Raw genomic sequence first — 21763 nt, 5'->3', positions numbered from 1 at the left:
CTGTGAAATGAGGTCATTACATTTTCCTGAGGATTAAACAACTTGAGAGAAGTCAAGCACTTGTGTAACACTGCCCGGCACGCACACAGGTAAATGCTGTAAATGCGGGCATTTACAGGTGACAAGCACCTACCATTTCCCAAGTTTTGTGCTGGTCACTCCATCCCCAGATCTACACTAAACAAACACATCTTGCTATTAAAGAATATTTTTGGTAGGATAAAATGAATCTTTAACTCTTCATGTTTAACTTGGAAAAGACCAACATGCAAATACTAACCTTGGCCTTTGGGCCACACATAATTTTTCTGGGTTTACCACTTCACCGTTTTCAACAAAAATTCAGTACCTACTATGCCCGACGACGCCGTGGGTTTGATGAGGAAACGGAAACTTGGTCTTTACTCTCAAGGAACTATTTAAGGCTGCATTAGTTTTCTCATCTGAAACGAAAGAGGTAATGCGAGTCTTGAGCTGTTTAAAGAGAATAAAGCGACGTGTCCTGCTGGACTACAAGTATCCAATAGAAGCAGTGTGCTCTCATAAATCAAAGTATCCTCTAACTAGGTGGCTTCAGGGAGTCACGGCCACTGAGGAATTCCCACTCTGCCACGGAGGAATTGCCTACTGGAGAAGAGGCGAGAGGGGCAGGGGCTGGCACGGCGGTCTGCAGGCTCGCGGACCCCAAAGCAGGCAGGCAAGAGACCGGGTGCACGGTCCGCTCCCAAGGTTATAACTACTCCAGAGCCTGGACACTGCACGCACGCCCCACGCCCGTGTGGTCCTCGGCCAAACGCTGACGGCTCCGAGCTCTCCGGGTTACGGCGCCACGGGGGCCTTCCGCGCCCGGCGCGGCGCTCGCAGGCCGCCAGTGCCGCTTACCTGGGAACCGACGGGAGCCTCTGCTTCCCGAGTCTGCCTGCTCACCTGCAAATGCAGGTGAGCAGTGCTCCCGAACTCACAATAATTATAAAGACGTTTATGAAATCGTTTATTAAGCATTCTATCAAAATAGTATTTTATTAAATAAAAAAGACGTGTATGAAAGCTCTAAGCCTAGTGGGAATACAGCCACACCGTGGTCGGCGCCAACGTAATGGACCGAGGGGATGGGAAGCTCCGATCGCCGCACCACCTGCGGCGGCAGGAGCCAGGTGAACAGCAACTGCCCGCACGCACCTCCCGTCGCCCTCGGCATTTTCTGTCGGAGGACTTTAGGCCGCCGGCCGGAAAAGCGCTCCTCCTCACGTCACCTTTCCTTTAAAGACGCAGGCCGAAGCCCCGCCCACTACGGAAGGTGAAAGGGTCTCACGGCGGAGCCCATTTGCGGGCTCCTTCTGCCAAACCTTACCAGTCGGCGGCCCGGAACAGGTAAAGCTAAAGGCAAGGGGCGCTGCGCGGGTGAGGGGACCTGCGGCGGGAGGACGGGGTCGTAGGGACGTGCCTGCGGAGGACGCGGCATTGCGCTCGGCCGTGTCCTAGTCCCTGGAAGCTCAGTGCCGCCCACCCGCCAGCGGAGAGGCCCTGCAGACCGTGCCGCGGGTTCGGGGATTCGGCCGGGCTGTAAAGCCGTCTTCGAGCCGAAGGTGCTGTCCGCGCACCCGGAGCCGCAGCACCTAGACCCGCCGTCCACGGTCCTTCAGGCCCCTGGACCTTCCGCCCAGTTATCCCTGTGCACGTACGGGCACGCACGCAGGCCGTACGTCGCTACGGCCGGCTCCGGCCCAGGCGCGCCGCGGGGCGGGGCTCGGATGGGCGTGGCCACCGCAGGTGCACGTGACCGGTGTGTTTGGCGGGCGGGGCTCCCCCCCCCCAACTCTCCACTCCCTGGCTCAGCGCGGAGCAGGGGAGGGCGTGCAGGCTCTTTGCACTCTGCAGCCAGAGAAGGTGGCCCCGTAGTGGGGAAGGTCGCTGAGTGATTTGGGATTTCTTGTTTTCCCATTTACCATTTACTAGGCCCCACGGCATAAGACTCCTGAAAGAAGTAAATACATTTTCTTACTGAAGAGCCGCTGTTCCAAGTACAGGTTATGAGAGGCTTCAGTGTAAGGAAGTGCAGAGTGGAGGGCTCTGGAAAATCAGCCACTGTTGACCGTGCCCAGCGCGATGCAGGGAAGGGTAAACCGGATGCGTTCCCTGCTTCACAGAATTTAACCCTCTGAGAGAAACAGTAATAAGATAATCACAAAATTATAATCGTGGAAAGATGAGCTGTTCTGTGGACGCACTTAACGCTGAGCTCAACAAGCAGATAGCGGGGGACGGGGAGAGGGGGGGTTGACCAGGGGAGAGCTGGCCTAGTCTGGGAGGTATCAGAAGAACGCCCTAAGACCCCGCTAGGCAGGAATGGAGTTTCCTAAACCAAGGGGAAGAGCACTTCGAGACCGGAAAGGCCAGGGTGGTTCAGGCATAATGGGAGTCTGGAATGGAGTGAGGCCAGGAGGGTGCGAAGGACCTTCTGGCCTTCTGAAAGCTCTTGGCCTTTAATCTTCAGGCAGGTTTAAGGTGGGCGAGCGTTGGGTGCGGGGACACCACCAGCGTTGCAGAGGGGAGAACTGATTGCAGAGCTCATGGTGTAACAGCCTAGTTAGGAGACTGATGGGAATCCAAAGGAGAGATGGAAGATGTCTTAAACTAGGGTGGTGGCAGTGGATATGGAGAGAAGTAGGTGGATTTATGGTGTTCGGAAGTAAGGCTGAGGCGGCTTGGTGTTGGATTAGCTGTGAGAGTGCGGGAGAGCAGAAGTGGACAAGACGACGTGGCTCTGGACGGACTGAGATGCTGGTCACTGAGATAGGGAGTTCTGGAAGGTGAGATGACCGTTTAGAAAATTAATATACAGGAATAAGTACAACTTTTAATATTGAGTCTTGAGCTCAGGATTTAAGAGCTTTTCAAAAAAATGTTTTGTGGATGGTTAACTTATTTCAGTAAAATAACCAAAAAATAAATTTAAAATTTTATGGGTAAAGAAATGTAGTTAAGTAATTGGCCAAGATATATGTTAGCTTTTTCCAGTGTTTTAATCAGTGTTCTAGCTCGTCAGCAGCTCGTCAGTGTGGAGAGTACTTTGTACAAAACCAGGGCCAGCCGACAGCAACCTGAAGGCTTGGTGACGGCAGTGCTCACCCCGGGCTGGAATGGGGCAGGTGGGGCAGTGGGCAGGGCAGCAGGCAGGAAGACTTAGTGAAACTCCTCTGGAAGGTGTGAGATACGATTCTTAAAGTCATCAGAACTGGCAAAATTAATTTCACAAATATTTAGTCCACTAGAATCCATGTACCTTTTGATTCAACCTCCCTGGAAAGAATAGGTATCAATATACAGTGTCAGCTATGTAGGAAAGAAAAGCAGGGAGTGAACAAATAATAGAAGTTATTTTCATCTCTTCAGTTGATAGGAGTTTGGTAACAAAGGTGTTGTCAAATTATGTGCTAAGATTTGTACATTTCATTGTATGTAAATTTTGCCTCAAAATGAAAAGAATTGTAAATGAATATTGAACTCTAGTTAATGATATGCATGCTGAGGTGTTTGAGGATGAAGTGTATGAGTGTCTGCAGCTTACTTTGAAATGTATCAAACCATAAATAAAATGGATGGAAAGAGGAAAAAATAGATGGATAGATAAACCAAGGAGAGCAACAGTGGAATCTGGGTGAATGAGTATTGGGGTGTTGGCTATACAATCTTTCAACTTTTCTGAACGTTTAAACATTTTCGTAATAAAAGTTGGGGAAAGTAGTCCTATAATAGGGAAGAACCTTTGTATTCTAGTTAATCACTAAAGGGATGTTGCCTATAAGCTTAAACTATACATAATGTCCCATCTCTGGGAACCCTGCCTCCAAGGCAAAATAAAGGCCTGGAAGCTAAAATACCTTTGTTCAGATCACAGAAAATATCCAGACCAGGCCCACCTGTGAATGGCTGCAGGGAGGAAGAAATAACACATCCCCTCCAGAGTCTGGCCGGAACCAGGACTTTACTCCCTCCCCTTTTAGTATAAAAGCAGCCTGAATTCTAACTCGGGGAAGGTGGTTCTTTGGGACATGAGTCCACCATCTTTTCGGTCTGCTGCTTTCCAAATAAAGTCACTGTTCCTTGTCCCAACAACTCGTCTCTCGATTTATTGGCCTGTCATGTGGCGAGCAGCACGAGCTGGACTTGGTAACAGTCCTCAAAGAACGTGGTTCCTTTCAGGCAACTGAAGACTAATGTGAAAATATAAAGGATGCAGCCCTAAGCTCACCTGAGAACCACAGCATATGGAAGTACCACATATTTATTTCAGAATTGCCCACTTTATGACTTAATGTTTAAATTATTTCCAGTTCTTATTGTAATATGTGGGTCAAACACTAAAATTACTCCGTTGTGTACATCTGGAATAATGTAATTGACATTTTTTTCTTACATCATCCTGGGACAGCTAGGGATGATGCTGAAGAGGTCCAAGAAGAGGAGTGAGGATGCAAAGTAGCAGGAATTGCAGGAGAGGAACCACAGCCCAGGAGAGAGGGACTCTGGGGACATTTGTCAGTCTGTCCTCCAGTGCTTAGAGGATGTGGAGTTTTTCAATGATCCAATCTCAAGTAAGTAAAGAACAACGAAGAAAAAGAAATCCTGTGTTTCTTTCTAGAATATGGAGTTAGCTCCTGAACTAAAACTACCAATAGATGCAGCTCGTACAGCACAGCGTGATTTCAATAAGGTCTGAGTAATCATGGAATCGGAAATGGATCTCTCATATTATTAAATTGCGCATTTTAGGTAACTGACTTTAAGATAACTGGCTTTTAAAATATTTTTGGATGTCTCAGAAATGCCAGTTGTGGAGGTAAGGGTAGGAACACTCACGTATTTTGTCAGCTCACTTGTCATTTAAACCGTACAGAAGCTGTGAGTTGCATATTAAGTGAAGAGGTTTGCTTTTCATGATTCCTAGTAAGTGATTATTTTGACTTAGATTTGGTTCATTCGGTCTGTATATATTTGACAGAGGTATCAAAGACATCTCATCAGAGAAACTGGCTCCCTATTTTGTATCAGCCTGGAAAGGTTAAGGGTAACCCCATACATCCCAGCTTAAATTACTTGAACCCACTTACGTTATAATGTTTTATTACTCATTTTCTTAACGTCATCTTTTTCGGGGGGGGGGCCCAACCCAGTGGTTGTTAACAGGAGTGGGGTGAGGAAACATCTTGTATTTTGAAAAAAGCATCCCCAGTTGATGCTGGTAGGCTCCCATTTTCTGAGAACCACTTCTCTAAAATAGAGAACTTGTGTTAACTTTTAGCTGTTTTGGTTAACAACAAATTGTTCACATAGTACCTTAAACTGAAACCATCACCATTTATGATGGTAAAACACTTTTAGTCTTGATTTGATGAAAACCAGATGGAGAAAAAAAAGGCAATTTGCATTAAAAAAAATCAGCCATTAAGTTTGTAAAGTTCCTTACACATAGACTTCACTTAGACATAGACTTACAACTAATGAAGGGAATTTTTTAAAGATATATAAAGCCAGAGTGCCCGTTTATTAAATTACAGTAAGTGTACAACTTACACAGACTGGGATAGTCATATTGGCATGACTAGGGAACTTTTTCCTCCCTGTAGGTTGTTGATTCTTTAAAAAAAATTTTTTTTAATTATGAAAAAAAATTTATACAGAAAAGTTGAAAGATTAATAACTAAACTCATATAACCATAACGTAGATTCTGCAGATTTTGCCATAATTACATTTATATTTTCTGCCGAACCATTTCAAAGTAAGCTGCAGATGTCATGACATGCTCCCTAAGGAGTTCCTAGGGGCTGTTGTTGGTCTTCATTGCTGTGCATGGGCTTTCTCTAGCTGTGGCGAGTGGGGACTGCTCTTTGTTGCAGTGCGTGGACTTCTCATTGCAGTGGCTTCTCTTGTTGCAGAGCACAGGCTCCAGTAGTTGTGGCTTGCGGGCTCAGTAGTTGTGGCATATGGGCTCAGTAGTTGTGGCTTGTGGGCTCTAGAGCACAGGCTCAGTAGTTGTGGCACACGGGCTTAGTTGCTCCGTGGCATGTGGGATCCTCCTGGACCAGGGCTTGAACCTGGGTCCCCTGCATTGGCAGGCAGATTCTTTTTTTTTTTTTTTTTTTTTTTTTTTTTTTTTTGCTGTACGCGGGCCTCTCACTGCTGTGGCCTCTCCCGTTGCGGAGCACAGGCTCCGGACACACAGGCTCCGCGGCCATGGCTCGCAGGCCCAGCCGCTCCGCGGCATGTGGGATCCTCCAGGATCGGGGCACGAACCCGTGTCCCCTGCATCGGCAGGCGGACTCTCAACCACTGCGCCACCAGGGAAGCCCTGGCAGGCAGATTCTTAACCACTGCACCACCAGGGAAGTCCCATGTGTCTCCAGTCTTTTAATTCAAGTTCCCAGGCACACTGACTTTTCTTTTTTTAAGTCTTTTTTTAAGACTTGAGGCCAGTGGTTTTGTCCCAGTCTGGACTTGTCAGACTGTTTCCTTGTAGTGTCATCTCATTCGTTCCTCTCTAGTTTGGCCCCTGTATCCTTGGAAACTAGAAGTTAAGTCTAGAGGCTTGACACAGTTCAGGTTTAATCTTTTTGGCAGGACTGCTTCACGGAAGGACCATCCATCACGTGAAGAGGTGAGTGTTAGACTGTCAGGTGCTGAGTCTGACCTCTGTTACGGGGTGACAGCCAGAGTGCGCATTTCCCGCTTCAGTCTGGAAGTATTCTTTGGGTCACCCTTTGGCACCACTTGAATACCTTGTTTCCTCATCAGCTTTTTACCTAATGATTTTTGCATCCATCTTTGCCTGAGTCAGTGATTTGATTGGAGATGACAAAATGGTGGTTTTCAAATTACTTTTCTTCTCCATGTATTAGCTGGCATTCTCCTCTAAAGAATACTTTTCTTCATCAACTGGGCTTACAGTTCTTCTTAAAAAGGTAGGATAAATGCTTAGTTCTTTTTCAATGACCAATTTCCAGAGTAAGGAGTTAGAGTAGCAGTCACATACAGTTGTGGCTAACTGTCTTTCTTTTTCATAGATTTTTGCATATTCGGTGTGTGGAAATGAATTTCAGTCACTGATGTTTAAATTATCACACATTTGGCCCGTGGGAGTCTCTTCATGCAATCAAACTGTAAATGAAATGTAAACAAAATGGTAATACTATCAGGGAAACCTGAAGACTGGATATTTGAACATATAGAGGAATGATTATCAGTTGGGATGTGTTACTGTGTTTATTCAAAAGATAAGAGTCCTCAGCTCTTACTGGAGTGTTTACTGATGACACAGGATTTACTCGGAAGTAGTTCACAGATGCTGGGGTCCCGGGAGTAGTTGCTGGTGGAGAGAAAGCCTGTTGGACCACATGCTGCGAATCAAGGAGCTAAGTGATGGGTGCTTAGGCCTTTATTTTGCTGTTTTTTCTGTATATGCTTGAGAATTTTCCTAATAAGTTTCTCAATTACTTGAATTTATGTTGATGTTTCCGATTCAAATTTCATATCACAGGTTTTTCCCTAACTCTGTTATTTATATTTTATCTATGAAAAGCTTATTTTGAAGAAACAGGTATATCTTCCTCTTTGCTGATCCAAAGCCAAAATTTAGCTAGTGTTGAAGCATAATTGCTGTGTAAGTCAAGAAAATTTAAAACCTTTTAAAATTTGAATAATAGCAAAGAACCTTTAAAAAAGTAAAGGTAAATATAATCATTTTTAATTATTACATTAATAATTATATATTATAATTATATAATTATAATATATACTTATATAGCATTATATATTTTATAGTTTTTATAATTTATATAAATTATAATTTATATAATTTATATAAATTAATGTATAATTTATATAGTTATATAATATATAATTATATAATTATATATTAATATATTCAATTATTGTTATTATAATTTTTCTACTCTACCTTTTCCTCTTCTTGGAAAGTGTTTTTAAAGCTTTAAAAAAATCTACATTATCTTTCTGAAATAGTTTTTATTTTGTAAACAAATAGAATTTATTAAAGTATAAAAATACTTCCTCCTTATAAAAAATTAGAGAAATAATGGAAATTAGGAAGAATAGGGGAAAGAAAATTACTGTGTCTTCAACCTTAAGGAAACCTCAGGGTTCTTCTTAAATTTCTTTTCATCTTTCTCCTGTGCCTAGTTTGTTTATTCGCTTGTTTTACAAAATCCTACCTATTGAAATAGTATTTTCTATGTAACGTGTTGATAATTCATTACACAGGGCACACTATAGCTTTCGTCTGTAACTGCTAGTTTCATCCTAACTCATAGTGAAATTTGGGACTTGCTGCTGCTGCTCTTCTTCTGAGGATAAATGGAAAAGTCTTCTCCAGTGTCTTCAGACTTTTCTGTTTGGTTTGCCGGCTTCTACCACATGGCAACAAGCATCTGAGTGTCTGTTATTGAACAGTATGTATCTCAGCTATTTAAAACCCAGTTCAGTCCCACTGTAGAACCTTTACAGCATCTGCATCCCCAGTTAATGACCGTCAGGTAACCCATTCATTGTGGATGAAACATCTGGCCGTAGATCTCGCTGAGGTTGGTGACATTTGAAATGCCAGCTGGGAATTTTTTTTTTTTTGTAAAGCATGGATCATTTTATTCAAGGTTTATTCATAAATCTGACAATATATTCTCACGATACTATAGAAAAGCACCAGAAGAAAACTGATACAGCGGTATGATTGAATACTCCTGGAAAAAAGGGCCCTAGATTTTGCATAAAGGAAGAAAATATAGAGAGGAAAGTTCAATATCTCTAGAATAAAAAGAGTGCTCTTACAGCACATCTGCGGTGGGGGGCGCTGATGCACCTGACGACCTGGAGATTTGCCCCCAAACACCGCCTGCCTCCTGGCGGTTTCCTTGGGCTCACGCAGTCATTCAGCACGTTCAGTCAGCCCTCCGTATCCACAGGTTCCACATCCGTGGCTGCAACCAACCATGACTGAAAATACTTGAAAAAGAAAAAATTGCTAGGAAGTTCCAAAAAGCGACTGTGCCAGGCAACTATTTATATATCATTTCCATCGTATTAGGTATTATAAGTAATTTAGAGATGATTCAAGGTGTACAGGAGGATGTGCATAGGTTACGTGCGAACAATCCAGCTTTTTATATAAGGGACTTGAGCATCCTCGGAGTTTGGTGTCCGTGCCAGGTGTCCTGGAACCAGTCCCACGTGGATACCGAGGACGGCTGTACGTACTGAGACAGGCTGTAGGCGCTAGTGTGGGGAGCACAGCAGTGAACGAAGTAGACAAGTGACGTCGTCTCATGAAGCTTACGTTCCAGTGAGGAAAGACTGTGAGTGTTCATGTGTAGATCAGTGTATGTCGGCAGTGAATCTCTTTAAAAGGCAAGGTCATGAGTTTGAAAGGATGGGATGTGCCATTGACAGAGTGGACAGGGAAGGCCTCGCCGAGAAGTAAATGAACTGGCATCGTCTGAGGGAGAGAATCCCACCTGGGGCAGGGGCTGGGGGCGCCCGGCGTTTACAGGAATGGCAGGGAGGCCCATGCAGTTGGGACAGGGAGCACAAGAAGCGGGGTGGGTGCTGTGGGCAGGGGTGGGTGGGGGCCTGGTCCCGGGGGCTTTGCAGCGAGGTGGGGGCCGCAGAGGGCTGTGGGCAGAGGAGCGTCGCGGCCTGACTTCCATGTTTTAAGGGGCAGCAGCGGGGAGGACTGTCAGGAGGCTGGGACCTGATCCAGGTGAGAGTTGAGGGTGTTTCAGGGGCAGGGCAATAGACAGCAAGGGAAAAGGTGAGGAATGCTTGGATCCTGCCGATTTTTAGAGGGCGAACAATGGGATATGCTGAAAAAGAAGGGTCAAGGATCACTCAGCTGTTCTGGGCCTGAGCGTCAGAGGGTGTATGTGAGGACAGGACACGGGAGGACACAGCGGGGAGCAGGGCAGGTGGGATGCAGCTCTGGCCGTGCGGACTTGAGGGTGCCCGCTGGGTATCTGTGTGGAGGGCCTGGGTGGGCAGTTAACTCTGCAAGGGTGGCGTTCTTGGGGGGCCTGTGGGTTTGGAGCCAGAGCGACAGACCTGCGGGGGAGGGAGGTAAGAACGTGCGCCTCCCATCACTTTCCATAGTTTGCTGTTCATTCCCCCCACCCATGTCACTGGTCGACGATGGGCGTGGTTGGTGGTGACGAGTAGGAGTGGGATACCCAGCCCAGTGGGATCAGAGCTGGACCAGAGGGAGCTTCCAGTCTGAACACACGCCCCAGGTGATGCTCGAGCAGGTGCCCCAGGGAGCCTTCTCTGAGAAGCACCGTCTAAGGCACCGCATCCTCTTCTCTCTCATTGACGAGCCGCGCACACCTACCTCTCCGAGTTCTTGATTCTCTTGTGCTTCTCAGCAAACCCTAGATGAGATGAACGGGTCCTCTCATCACTCCCTCAGACACTTCTCAGGTCTACCTGTCAAGTGGATGGTAGGAGGGACACTTATTATGGTGGACAAGCAACTAAAAAATCAAAATGCCCCTTCTGAGTGCAGCGTTCATAGCCATGAAGTCAGACCACATGCGCCTGACGCTTTAGCCCACCTCTGGCAGCAGTGCAGCACCTGCCTTGTGAGTGATGGATGTAGTTTATGAGGCCACTGCAATGTCAGGGCATTTCCTTTCTGAGAGTCCCAGTTCTTTCTTCCAGGGGGTCAGCTGTCTTCCTGGAGGGTCCCCTTTCCCATAACCGTGTTCTTACCTTTTGTAGACCGTCAGATGTACTGATAAGTTGTTCATTACGTTCATGAAGAGGTGTTTGTGAGTCCCCAGGGATTCACTATTCTGCATCGTCCTAAAGAAAGCTTTAGGGTGACAGCTGCTTTTGGAGCTGGCACTGTGAGATCCATGGGGAACGGAGTCAACTAAGATAACTTTTAAGTTTCCTGCGCATGGACCTGCAGTGTTCACAGGTGAGGTTCCCACAGGCTCACACACACCCTCCATGTTCCACAGCACCGACCCATGGGAATGAGTGATCAGACTTCAGTGAGCTTTTCTCCCTGCTTTTTAGGATGGCTGCTCTTTTTCTAAAGAGGCTAACATTACAAACTATGAAAACGGACAATACTTGCATTAGAAGACGTTTGGGTACGTACGTCGTACGGAAGACGGCGCTGGCGGAGCCACCCCACACCGCCTCCGCCCCGAGACCGTCCTGCCTCATTCACACAGCAACCTTTAGTACTGAAGTCGACCAGGACAAGAGAGGAAAGAAAGCAAAGCAGGAAACAGCTTTTCGTAACGTTGGAAGAAAAATTAACGAGCGCATCATTCAGGTGCTGGATGAGAAGGGCAACGACCTGGGCCCCATGCACCGAGCGAACGTCATCAGGCTCATGGCCGAGCAGGACCTGCGGCTGGTGCCGAGGGACCCCGGCGCCCAGCCCCCGCGGTACCAGCTCATGACGGGCACGCAGATCTACCAGGAGCGGCTCCGCCTCAGAGGGATGGAGAGGGCCGAGCCCAAGCCTGGTAGGTACCTTGCTGTCTGCCCCCAAGGTCCTCAGGACTGCAGATCCGCAGCTGAGGTCTGGCATTTGCCAGGGCCCCTGTGACAACGGGCCAGTGAGAAACTGAGACGTCCTTTCACCACCATTTCCAGTGTCTTTTTCGTCCACATATTTCTATCCCTTTTTTTCTATTTTCCTTTCTACTCTTGTGTCCGTCATGTCTTCCTCTACACCTGTGTAAAATGAGGGGAAAACAAGGTGACCACCACCAAAATAATGGGAACCCTTAAACCCCCGACGGCTGCCTGGCCTCCCAGTGCCCGGCCCGGCACAGTGGCGCATGGGCGTGACGACGCGGACAGGTGGGGCGGGCTCCTGGTCCTGTCCTGGGCCGCTCACCTGTCGGGGCGCCCTCCTCCCCTGCTCCCGTCATCTCTAAGGTTGGGGGGGAGGTGTGCAGTTACTCAAACGGAAGCGCTCCCTAACTCTGAAGTGATCCCTGGAGCGTGCCCCACGCCCGTTTCATTACAGTAAGGGTGGGAACACTCACGTGACGTGCCAGCTCACTTGTCATTTAAACCGTACAGAAGCCGTGAGTCGGATATTAAGTGAAGAGGTTTGCTTTTCATGATTCCTAGTAAGTGCTGATCATTATGGAAAACACACTGGGACAGAGGTCAGAAGGCTGGCTCCAGAGCTGCACAGTAAGGCCACATGTCAATTTCCTGACACCACATTTAACAACAGGGATGTTGACTGGAAAACAAAAAACTATCCACAAGAGGCCAGCTAGGGTGATAAGGACATCAAACTATGTCACATTTAAAACAAAAAGGTGAACAGCCTGAGAAGCTTGGTTCAGAGGTGGCTGAAGGGCTGACAGAGAACTCAGACCAGCTGGTAGGAGCTGTAAGGAAGCAAAAAGGTGTTAATAAAAGAATTCCTTTTTAGAAAAATTACTTTTATTTAAAGAAAAAATATAAGAAGAAAAGAAAGCCTAAAGAAAAAATATAATAAACACCTGTTACCCACCATCCAAATTAAGAAGAATAAGGATTAACTGGTTCCTTTTAAAGGACCATTTCTTTGTTCTTTCATCAGACAATGGTAATGATAAACAGAAGCATTCCATATTGAAATACTCTTACTTGGCAGGTAAAAAATTGGTATTTTACCTGTGTCTGTCTCCTGTGTTTAAATGTTTACTGGCATGTGAAACTACCGGACAGGAGGACTTTTAGGGCCCCCGTAGCAATGTAGACTTAGGACGAGCATGTGATGAAGCACAAGCCTCACACAGACTAGCACCAAGTCTCACTCTTTCAAACCAGGACCCACCCTGACAAAGGAACTGACTTTTTCTTCAAATATTGGACAACATGATTTGGACACAAAGAGTAAACAGATTCAGCACTGGATCGAGAAGAAGTATAAAGTTCAAATTACAATAAAGAAAGGGAAGAATACAGAAGAGCCAGAAAACAAAATGGTAAGTAAAAGCAGGTGTGACTGACTGCTTGTGTGTTTTTGTTTTCTTTCTGATCTTAAAAATACAACTGTAGGGTTTCCCTGGTGGCGCAGTGGTTGAGAGTCCGCCTGCCGATGCAGGAGACGCGAGTTCGTGCCCCGGTCTGGGAGGATCCCACATGCCACAGAGCGGCTGGGCCCGTGAGCCATGGCCGCTGAGCCTGCGCGTCCGGAGCCTGTGCTCCGCAACGGGAGAGGCCACAACAGTGAGAGGACCGCATACTGCAAAAAAAAAAAAAAAAAAAAAATTCAACTGTAGAAAATCTGGGAAATGTAAAGGCAAAAAAAAGTAACTACTAATCCTACCCAGTGACGGTAGTAGCTTTCCAATTTGTTTTTCAAAATGCAAAATGTACACGTTACTTTTTCCATTGTAGCATAAATACTTCGCCACGTGAAACCACTCTAGTTCACAGGGCTTCACTGGTGGCGCAGTGGTTAAGAATCCGCCTGCCAATGCAGGGGACACAGGTTTGAGCCCTGGTCCAGGAAGATCCCACGTGCCGCGGAGCAGCTAAGCCTGCGGTCTAGAGCCCCCAAGCCACAACTACTGAGCCCTGTGCTCTAGAGCCTTCGAGCCACAACTACTGAAGCCCACACACCTAGAGTCCCTGCTCTGCAACAAGAGAAGCCACCGCAATGAGAAGCCCGCGCACCGCAACGAAGAGTAGCCCCTGCTCACCGCAACTAGAGAAAGCCCACATGCAGCAGCAAAGACCCAACGCAAAAATAAATAAAAATAAATTTATATTAAAAAACCCTCTTTGGGGCCTCCCTGGTGGCGCAGTGGTTAAGAGTCCGCCTGCCGATGCAGGGGATACGGGTTCGTGCCCTGGTCTGGGAGGATCCCATATGCCGCGGAGCGGCTGGGCCCGTGAGCCATGGCCGCTGGGCCTGCGCGTCCGGAGCCTGTGCTCCGCAACGGGAGAGGCCACAACAGTGAGAGGCCCACATACCGCAAAAAGAAAAAATAAATAAATAAATAAATAAAAATAAATAAATAAATAAAATCCTCTTTTATAACTTACAGGCTATATGCTATTCTATTTTGCAAATTGTAGAGTATCCAACACTTAAATAGGAAAAGTTAGAAACTTTATGGGTTCATCTTTTAAAGTCTGTTTCCTCTCTATAAAGGCCTATAAGCAACACTCCATATAAAGTCAAATTGTCTTCTAGAAAGTGTCTATCAGTTCACAGTCCCAGGATAAGTCTGTGGAGCATCTACTTCGCTTTTGGAGTTAGACAACTTGCAGCATCTAAAAGGCAGCCTTTATTCCAGCAGTTTTCAACCCTAGTTCCACGTGAGAATGACTCAGGCCTAGGGCCCGGCCCGGCCCAGCCCAGCCCAGCCGATCCAGAATCTCTAGGACTGAGCTGTATTTTTCTAACCACCCCAATGACTCTGTGAATGAGTGCTGGGAACGGTACTGGGCTGACCACCTGGGGGGAGAGGAGGGGTTCTGCCAGGGCCCAAACCCACTGCTTTGCACATTCTTCGAGAGGGTGGTCTGGGCCAAACATAGCCCCTCAGTGCCATGACGGGATTTAAAACTATCAAGCCTTTAGTGCATTAGCCTAGTTACATGGAGTTTGTGTAACTGCCTGCTTATTGTACAGGTTTCAGTCAACTTAACCCAGGTATGTACGATTCGATTCAGCAAATCCCTTAAACAGCAGCAATTCAAGCATGCTGGTTTTTATGTGTATTAGAGCATTAACACAGGGAAGAATCAAAGATGTTGGTGTTAAATTAGTCTTTGGCTGTTTTCCTTTTCTAGGAGGAGATATGTAATCAAATACTCCAGACTATGCCTGGAATAGCTACCTTCTCATCCAGGCCACAGCTCATCAGAGGGGGAAAGGCTGTGATGTGTGTGCTTCGTCCCTTGAGCCAAAAGGAAGAGAATGAGTGCAGATCAGCTCTGGGGACCCAGAGAGGAGACGCTCTGAAGAGAGGAAATGGAAACGACGGAGCATCCAATGCTCTGCACCAGTGATTTTAATAAAAACGTGCTTCTGAGAGAAAGTAACTGAGCTGACTGGTCTGCGGTCCTTCAAACAAAGCAGTCTGGTGTGTACCTGGGGCCAGCATCGCCACGGCGGAGGGCACCTTGCCTTTAGTGCAGTTCAGAAGGCAATTCAGTCTCCCTGTTTCTGGGCAAAGACACACCCTGGTCCTGTGTCCTTTTAGGAGGCATGTACCCACTGAGCCGAGAGGCCAGACTCCGTTTTTCACGAGACGGTCTCACCTTTGGGAATGAGGAAGACAGATTACAGGCAGGCCTCTATATCTGTGGGTCAACCAACAGCTTATCAAAAATATTTAAAAAAAAAAATCCAGAAAGTTCCAAAAAGCAAAATCTGAATTTACCGTGTGCCAACAATTTACATAGTATTTTCATTGTATTAGGTATTGTAAGTAACACAGGGATGATTTAAGGTATATGGAAGATGTGCGGAGGTTATATGCAAATGCAGCTGACCCTTGAACTTGGGGGGGTTAGGCACGTGGACACCTGTGCAGTCGAAAATCCTCATATAACTTTACTTGGGCACCTGCGGATTTTGGTATCCTGGGGGTTCCTGGAACCAATTCCCCATGGATACCAAGGGACGACTGTAACTCGAATTCAAAATCAAAACTACTGGAATCGTATACTTATTAGGTATACAACTATCACAGTATATACAACAACAAAACTACTGTTGTAAAGTAAAGTGAAATCCACACAATTGCTTTGTATAGTAGTACAGCCTCACACAGTAATAAGTAGTTGAAAATATGCTAAATAGATTGCATCTAGTTTAAGCAATTTATGTTTTAAAATTAATAGCTTACTAAGTCTCAACTTACTTTGAGCTTCATTTTTTTCTTGTCAGGGTCATGCACAACGGCATGCCTGCTGAGGCTCTGCTACAATGAAGGAAAAAGAAAAACAGTTTTATTTGTAAAACACTGCCACTTGGTACTTGGTGTCTGCTAATATGAAAACCCCATGAGTCATTTAAATAAACGGACAGCCTTCTTTCTGTTACATTCTCTTGAGGGATCTGACTTCTACCACTGGAGCAGAACTGTTCCTTAAGTCCTGGACTAAAATCACTGCCTTTTCCAAGGACCCAGGTTAGGAATGTATACATTTTCACCACGTGCGCCTGTGGCTTCCTAGTTCTTTCATAGTGAGGGGTTTGGGGGGCCAGTTCTGAAAACCCTTCCAAGCTGAAGGAGGTTCTTCTTACTGAATCTGTGTCATCAGCGTCGCCAAACACCAGTGGAAAATCTGACCCAAGTCCTGCTGTCTTTGGCATGAACACTGACCACCAGCAGTTCGGTGGTTTTCTCTCGGTCTGGGCTGTGCTAAGCCAGCCTCTCCCCCACTTCAGTCTCTACCATTGTTCACACGAGCGCCTGTGAGAGCACCAACCAGGCGCAGGTCCTCGGAGCCGCACGGGCCCCTCCACCTGGGTCACGGTCTCCAAGTCTAGATGAGTGTCCCGAGGCTCTAAGGTCCCCCATGTCCTTGTCTCTTGCTCCCCTTCTCAATCCCCAGATGATGGCGGCCCAGAAGGACACCCCAAATATCAGCAGACTCATAAATAATAAGCATATGGTACCAGAGGCCACTGGCTCTCAAATTCCGTCACAGAAGAATCACCTGGAAAGTTTGTTAAAACAAAAATGACTGGGCCCATTCCCAAAACTTCGGATTCAGTGGGTCTGGAGCGGAGCCTGGATGGGCATTTCTCCCAAGTTCCCTGGCGATGCTGAGGGCCAGACTTTGAGCACCACTGGCAGGGGCGAATCTGTCTGTTCGCAGAGTTTGGTGGAGAACCACTCCTGCTGGAGCAGGAATGAAGGGCCGGAGTCTCCCCCAGCCTCCCCATCTGCCGCCTGGAGCCAGGCTCCCTGGAGCCCAGCAGCCCCCAAGGACGGCGCCCGGGCAGGGTGCTCACCTTCATGGCAAATGTCTTGCCGCAGCTGGCGTGCCCACACACGAACGGGCGCCGCTCCTCGTGGAACGAGAGGATGTGGCTCTGGAGGTTGAACACGGTGGTGTAGGTGCGGCCGCAGCCGTCCCTGGGGCACCGACACATGTCCCTCTCTGGGGCGTGAATTCTCATATGCTGCTTCAGGAAATCCTTGCGCTTAAACGTCTTCTGGCACACGTCACATGTTATGTCCTCTGCGGGAGCAGACAAGCAAACTGAGCCCACTTCCCAGGTGTTACCATACAGGAAAAACTAATATGGAATGTATCAAGCGACATATTCGATGCCCAAAACCTTATGAGGACACATAGATCAGAAATCTGAGAGGAAGCTAACTCCAGTTTTTACTGCTTGAAAGTAGGCCTCAATTTTTCCAAGTTCCTACATGACATGAAATCCCTGTTTTCGTATGCAAGCAGCTGGGGTTCTCCACCCGGGGGCACAGCAAGGGGAGGGAGTTAAACGGACCAGTTTTCTTCCGTGTCCCCCAACACACAGGGCACGCTTCCCACACTGCCCCGCAGACACCAGCCAGTGCCTCCCCGGAGGCCTCACCTGCCCGAGCCTTTAAAATGTGTACAGGCCTCGGCCCAGGACCACGGATCTCTGCTCACGTGTCAAACAGCTGAGGTACCCAGCACTTAACCAGACATACTATAGAAACTCTGTATTTTCAAGTGCATATTTAATGTTTCACCCTTTAAAAGCACTCAATCAGTTCCACAGGGGCAGATATTTATATTGTGCCCCTCATGCCTGCCTTACCTTTATGGGCTTCTCTCACATGTTTCAGAAGCTCTGTCCATGTTTTTGCCACAAAAGAACATTCTTTTTGACACATATAGCCTATTTCAAAAAAACCCAAAAAAACACAGATTGGTGCGTTGCCTTTTGTGAATACTTGGCATAAACACCAATCATAATTAGATTGAAAGGAAAATAATTATCATAAAAAAGCAAATTATCAAAAAGAATTAGACTGCAAGATAGCTATGAAAACTAAAAAGTTTATTTTACAGTAAAACCAAACAACTGCATGTCAAGGTCCTTCATATAGGCTCTCCCTTCAGCAGGGCTTCATGAGGAGGCCCTCCCTCTCCTGTTCTCAGTGGGTTGGGTACACAGCCCAGGGACTCCCAGCTGCTGTGATGCCCCCCCCCAACCCCGCCTCCATGGCTCAAGGCCCCTTTCCCCTCTCCCTGCTTTAGCTTTGCCTCTTTTTTTACTCAGCCCTTTGCCCTGGATAAACCACCAAGGATAGCCCTGCCCACCCCCAGCTTCCTGTAGTGTCAATATCTTGTAAATTTCATGCTGCAAAAAAGAACTAGGAAGCAGCAGCTAAGGGAAAAAAGAAAACAAGATTCCAGAGAAAAACTCCCTGATCAAAAATGGACACTGTGCAAAGCACTTGAACTGGATTAGTCAGTGTAACAGTCAGCCTGAGCTTCACCCAATTAAATACCAGATAGAAACTAAAAGACTCAAACTAGTCCCGTCTTAAAAAAAAGGGGGGGGGGACTTCCCTGGTGACGCTGTGGTTAAGAATCCACCTGCCAATACAGGAGACACAAGTTTGAGCCCTGGTCCGGGACGATCCACAGGCTGCGGAGCAACTAAGCCCGTGTGCCACAACTACTGAGCCTGCGCTCTAGAGCCCACGAGCCACAACTACTGAGCCCATGTGCCACAACTAATGAAGCCTGCGCGCCTAGGGCCTGTGCTCCCCAACAAGAGAAGCCGCCGCAAGGAGAAGCCCGCGCACCGCAACAAAGAGTAGCCCCCGCTCGCCGCAACTAGAGAAAACCCGCACGCAGCAACGAAGACCCAACGCAGCCAAAAATAAATAAATAAATAAACAAATAAATATTTTAAAAAGTCATATAAATTCTAAGGCTTGGGAAACTGGAATATGTTTCAAAAATCCTTCATGGAAACAGAAGAGGTTCAAGCTGTTGGCTTAAGTCTTTCTGAAAAAAGTTACAATCTGATTACTCCAAAAACCTCAAACTATAATCCAAGTCCTTTGAATGCCAACAAGGAAAGGAAAGAGAAGAGGTTAAAAGCAGCTGAAGCAGCAAAGCCACAGCTCGAGTTCCAACCCTTTCACAAGGAAGAAGCATAAGCAGGCACGGCTGTAGACAATAAACGTTAACTCTCAACAGCAACAACAGGGAGTGGAAGGGCAGACAAGACACCCAGCAGCTCTTTGGTCAAGAGCATAAAACCTGAACAAGCAGATGGAGCCCCTGCCCACGCAGTTTCAGCTTCTCGGGATGACCACCGACTCCAGCAGTCAGAGAATTAAACAAACACGCTCTACGGCTGGTGTGCCCGTCAGAGCGGGCACCAGTACGCACCCTCGTGGACCTTCCCGTGGCGCTTCAGACTGCTGGGGGAAGCAAAGTGTTTTCCACATCCTTCACGGGTACACCTGAGTCAACAACACATGAGCGTTAGCTGATCCGTTTTCAGACAGAACTGCACTTAAACAGTATGTCGTCCTCATCCTGCCCGTCTCCTCCTCCCACAACCAAACCAGTCATAAAAATGGGATTTCAAATTCAGACCTAGTTGTAGGTGAAATGCAAGTTACTTCACCAGCCTTGGGCAGAACAGACTGAGAGAAAAAAGTCATTACTTTTTGTGTGTGTGTGCTTATGTGATCAAATTAAACCGTTTTCATCTTTATACCTCTGAAAATATACCGTTTTCATGGCAACAGAAAGATGGCTCGGGTAAACACCTAAGTCATCCGGAGTCATTTGTGTCTAGTTTTTCTAATGATGTTGCCATGGGATGGTGTGAAAAGAAAACACAGCAGCAGACGCATGGCCTCTGGGTGCCCCTTCTGCGCTCAGGCCACCAGCGGCACAGGAAGAGGCGGCAGAGCTGCAAGCAGGGACAGGCACTGTCACGGCCACAAGTCCCAGGCAGGGGACAGCCCAGCCGCGCACAGCGCCAGCCAGGGCTCACAGGACAGCCATCAGCAGGTGCCCTTTGCGGGTGTCTTCCAACATGTCCAGTCACCTCTCCCTGTTCTCCTGAAACCCTCTCTGATGCAGGCTAAGCCCAGATAGCTTTGTTCTACAGGAAAGGAATACTTAGCATCTTCATAAGGACATTTCACACCATTGAACAGGCTCTATTGAATAGTTAAGACATAACCCTTCCCTTCAAGCTTAACCACAATTGTACTAATTTCACAAATTATTCTGAAACACATCAAATCTTTTAGAGAAACAAAAGCACAAACTTTTGAAATGCCCCAATACATAAATGGGCATACACTGTACAACTTAACAGGAAAATGTTGATTAAGAAACTGTTTCTGAGCATTGGTATGCAACCTATGCATTTTCATCTTATCCCCACCTGAACTTTAAGAGGTTTTCACCCATGTAAAGTACCTACTTGAACGGCGGTTCGTTGGTGTGCTGGCACTGATGGATTTTCAGCTGCTGATGCTTCTTAAAGGTCTTCTTACAACCTTCAAAACTGCACTGTTTAAGTAAAGGTTTGTTAGTTTCAAAAAAATTCAAGAACAGTTCATAACAGAATCCTCTCAAGATAAAAATATCGCAGAAATTACATACTTGCTACTTTCACCCATTTAGTTACTGTAAAATTCAAGAAGCTTTGAAGAGTAACACATATGAAACAGCAAAAAATGTTTCATTTGGGGTGGTCTACCAATAATATACTTTAATTAGCAAAAAAGTTTGCTTTCAAAATAAGCCATTATTATGATAGCTAGTGTCAAACTAAATTCAGATATTTGACAGACAAAATTTGGTTGATGAAAATTTTAGACACACAGGCAATAAACATAAAAAAAGTCAGAATTTAAGCATATAAAATCATTCATACTTACTACATATTGTTTTTGCTGGTTTTCATGTTTGCGTTCAAAATGTTTCTTCAAGTTTGATTTTGTGTTGAACTTCTGATCACAGCCACTAGCTGTACAACTGTTAGGAAATTGTATAAACCAAAATATTAACAAACAAAGGGAAGAGAAATTTTAAGATGTGTACATCCTCCCACTTTATAAAAGCTAATTATTCCAAAGTATAATAAAAAAGTCTTTAACAAATTCCAAAGTGTTAAGCCATACCACATAATAACTCTCAATTTGACGTGATTATATATAACGAGAGATGCATTTTCTTGTTAGGCTTCTGAAATTAAGCACAGTGTAGCAGACATTATACAGTGGGCAGAGGGAAGACGAAAAACACTAGTTCCAAAAGTCTAAACCCTGCTGAGACTTAAATCATGCTTAAGTTAAACTGTTCTCAGTTTAGAATCTGATAACTTTAATTTTGCTTGAAATGTCTCTACAAACTACATTTCCAAAAAGACCTCAAACAAACAAAACAAACAAACAAAAAAACTGGTTTCAGCTTATCATTAGAGGTAAAAAACAGATATTTACAGAACCATAAACCATTAGGCCCTGTGACATATCACCAAGCCGGTGTAGTTCCCCTTAATGAGTGCTTCTATATCTTGACCTTGAATTATCTAAATTCTTTGTGATTTTTAATATGTGCTCTTTTTGTGATGAGTTTTCACAAGCCGGATGGATGAAGCAGGACTTCCTTTACAAGCCCTCATCTTACCCATCATGCACCAATAAACCCTGAATAACACTCCTGTCAGGCACCACGCTATCCACAGGGACAGGCAGAAAAAGCTGGAGACCAACAGTGCAGAGTGAC

General features: G+C 46.2%; 2 protein-coding genes across 5 annotated transcripts in view; one reads left to right on the top strand and one right to left on the bottom strand.

Moving 5' to 3' along the window:
• The first annotated feature begins 1275 nt into the window (after positions 1 to 1275).
• MTIF3 (mitochondrial translational initiation factor 3) lies at positions 1276 to 15082 on the top strand. Of its 4 annotated transcripts, XM_060079883.1 has the most exons (6): positions 1276 to 1371; positions 4433 to 4595; positions 10781 to 10982; positions 11084 to 11544; positions 12854 to 13011; positions 14831 to 15082. In XM_060079883.1, the coding sequence occupies exons 4-6, from the start codon at positions 11085 to 11087 to the stop codon at positions 15047 to 15049; spliced, it is 837 nt and encodes a 278-aa protein (XP_059935866.1). In that variant the 5' UTR covers positions 1276 to 1371; positions 4433 to 4595; positions 10781 to 10982; position 11084; the 3' UTR covers positions 15050 to 15082. The 4 variants fall into 4 exon arrangements, with proteins under 4 accessions (XP_059935866.1, XP_059935869.1, XP_059935870.1 ...); XM_060079885.1 differs by lacking the exons at positions 1276 to 1371; positions 4433 to 4595 and adding an exon at positions 8258 to 8466; XM_060079886.1 differs by lacking the exons at positions 4433 to 4595; positions 10781 to 10982.
• GTF3A (general transcription factor IIIA) overlaps positions 14863 to 21763 on the bottom strand; it is a 43074-nt gene continuing 36173 nt past the window's right edge. The window contains exons 5-11 of the mRNA XM_060080298.1: positions 20914 to 21010; positions 20454 to 20542; positions 19400 to 19473; positions 17808 to 17888; positions 17007 to 17236; positions 15907 to 15966; positions 14863 to 15301 (exon numbers count right to left, since the gene is read on the bottom strand). Of these exons, the coding sequence (XP_059936281.1) occupies positions 15170 to 15301; positions 15907 to 15966; positions 17007 to 17236; positions 17808 to 17888; positions 19400 to 19473; positions 20454 to 20542; positions 20914 to 21010 (763 nt within the window). The 3' untranslated portion in view covers positions 14863 to 15169. The remainder of the gene's footprint in view (positions 15302 to 15906; positions 15967 to 17006; positions 17237 to 17807; positions 17889 to 19399; positions 19474 to 20453; positions 20543 to 20913; positions 21011 to 21763) is intronic.

Source organism: Mesoplodon densirostris, chromosome 17 (assembly GCF_025265405.1).
Source record: "Mesoplodon densirostris isolate mMesDen1 chromosome 17, mMesDen1 primary haplotype, whole genome shotgun sequence".
In the NCBI taxonomy this organism is placed as follows: Eukaryota; Metazoa; Chordata; class Mammalia; order Artiodactyla; family Ziphiidae; genus Mesoplodon; species Mesoplodon densirostris.
This window is presented reverse-complemented; position numbering and strand designations above follow the sequence as displayed.

What these genes read in the sequence shown, in the direction of transcription:
- MTIF3 (XM_060079887.1), top strand. Translation starts at nt 2,599, where the DNA reads ATGGGAATCCAAAGGAGAGATGGAAGATGTCTTAAACTAGGGTGGTGG. An exon ending in GAGATAGGGAGTTCTGGAAG is followed by an intron (nt 2,811 to 11,083) that starts GTGAGATGACCG and finishes CCTGCTTTTTAG; the next exon opens with GATGGCTGCTCTTTTTCTAA. An exon ending in GAGGGCCGAGCCCAAGCCTG is followed by an intron (nt 11,545 to 12,853) that starts GTAGGTACCTTG and finishes CTTTCAAACCAG; the next exon opens with GACCCACCCTGACAAAGGAA.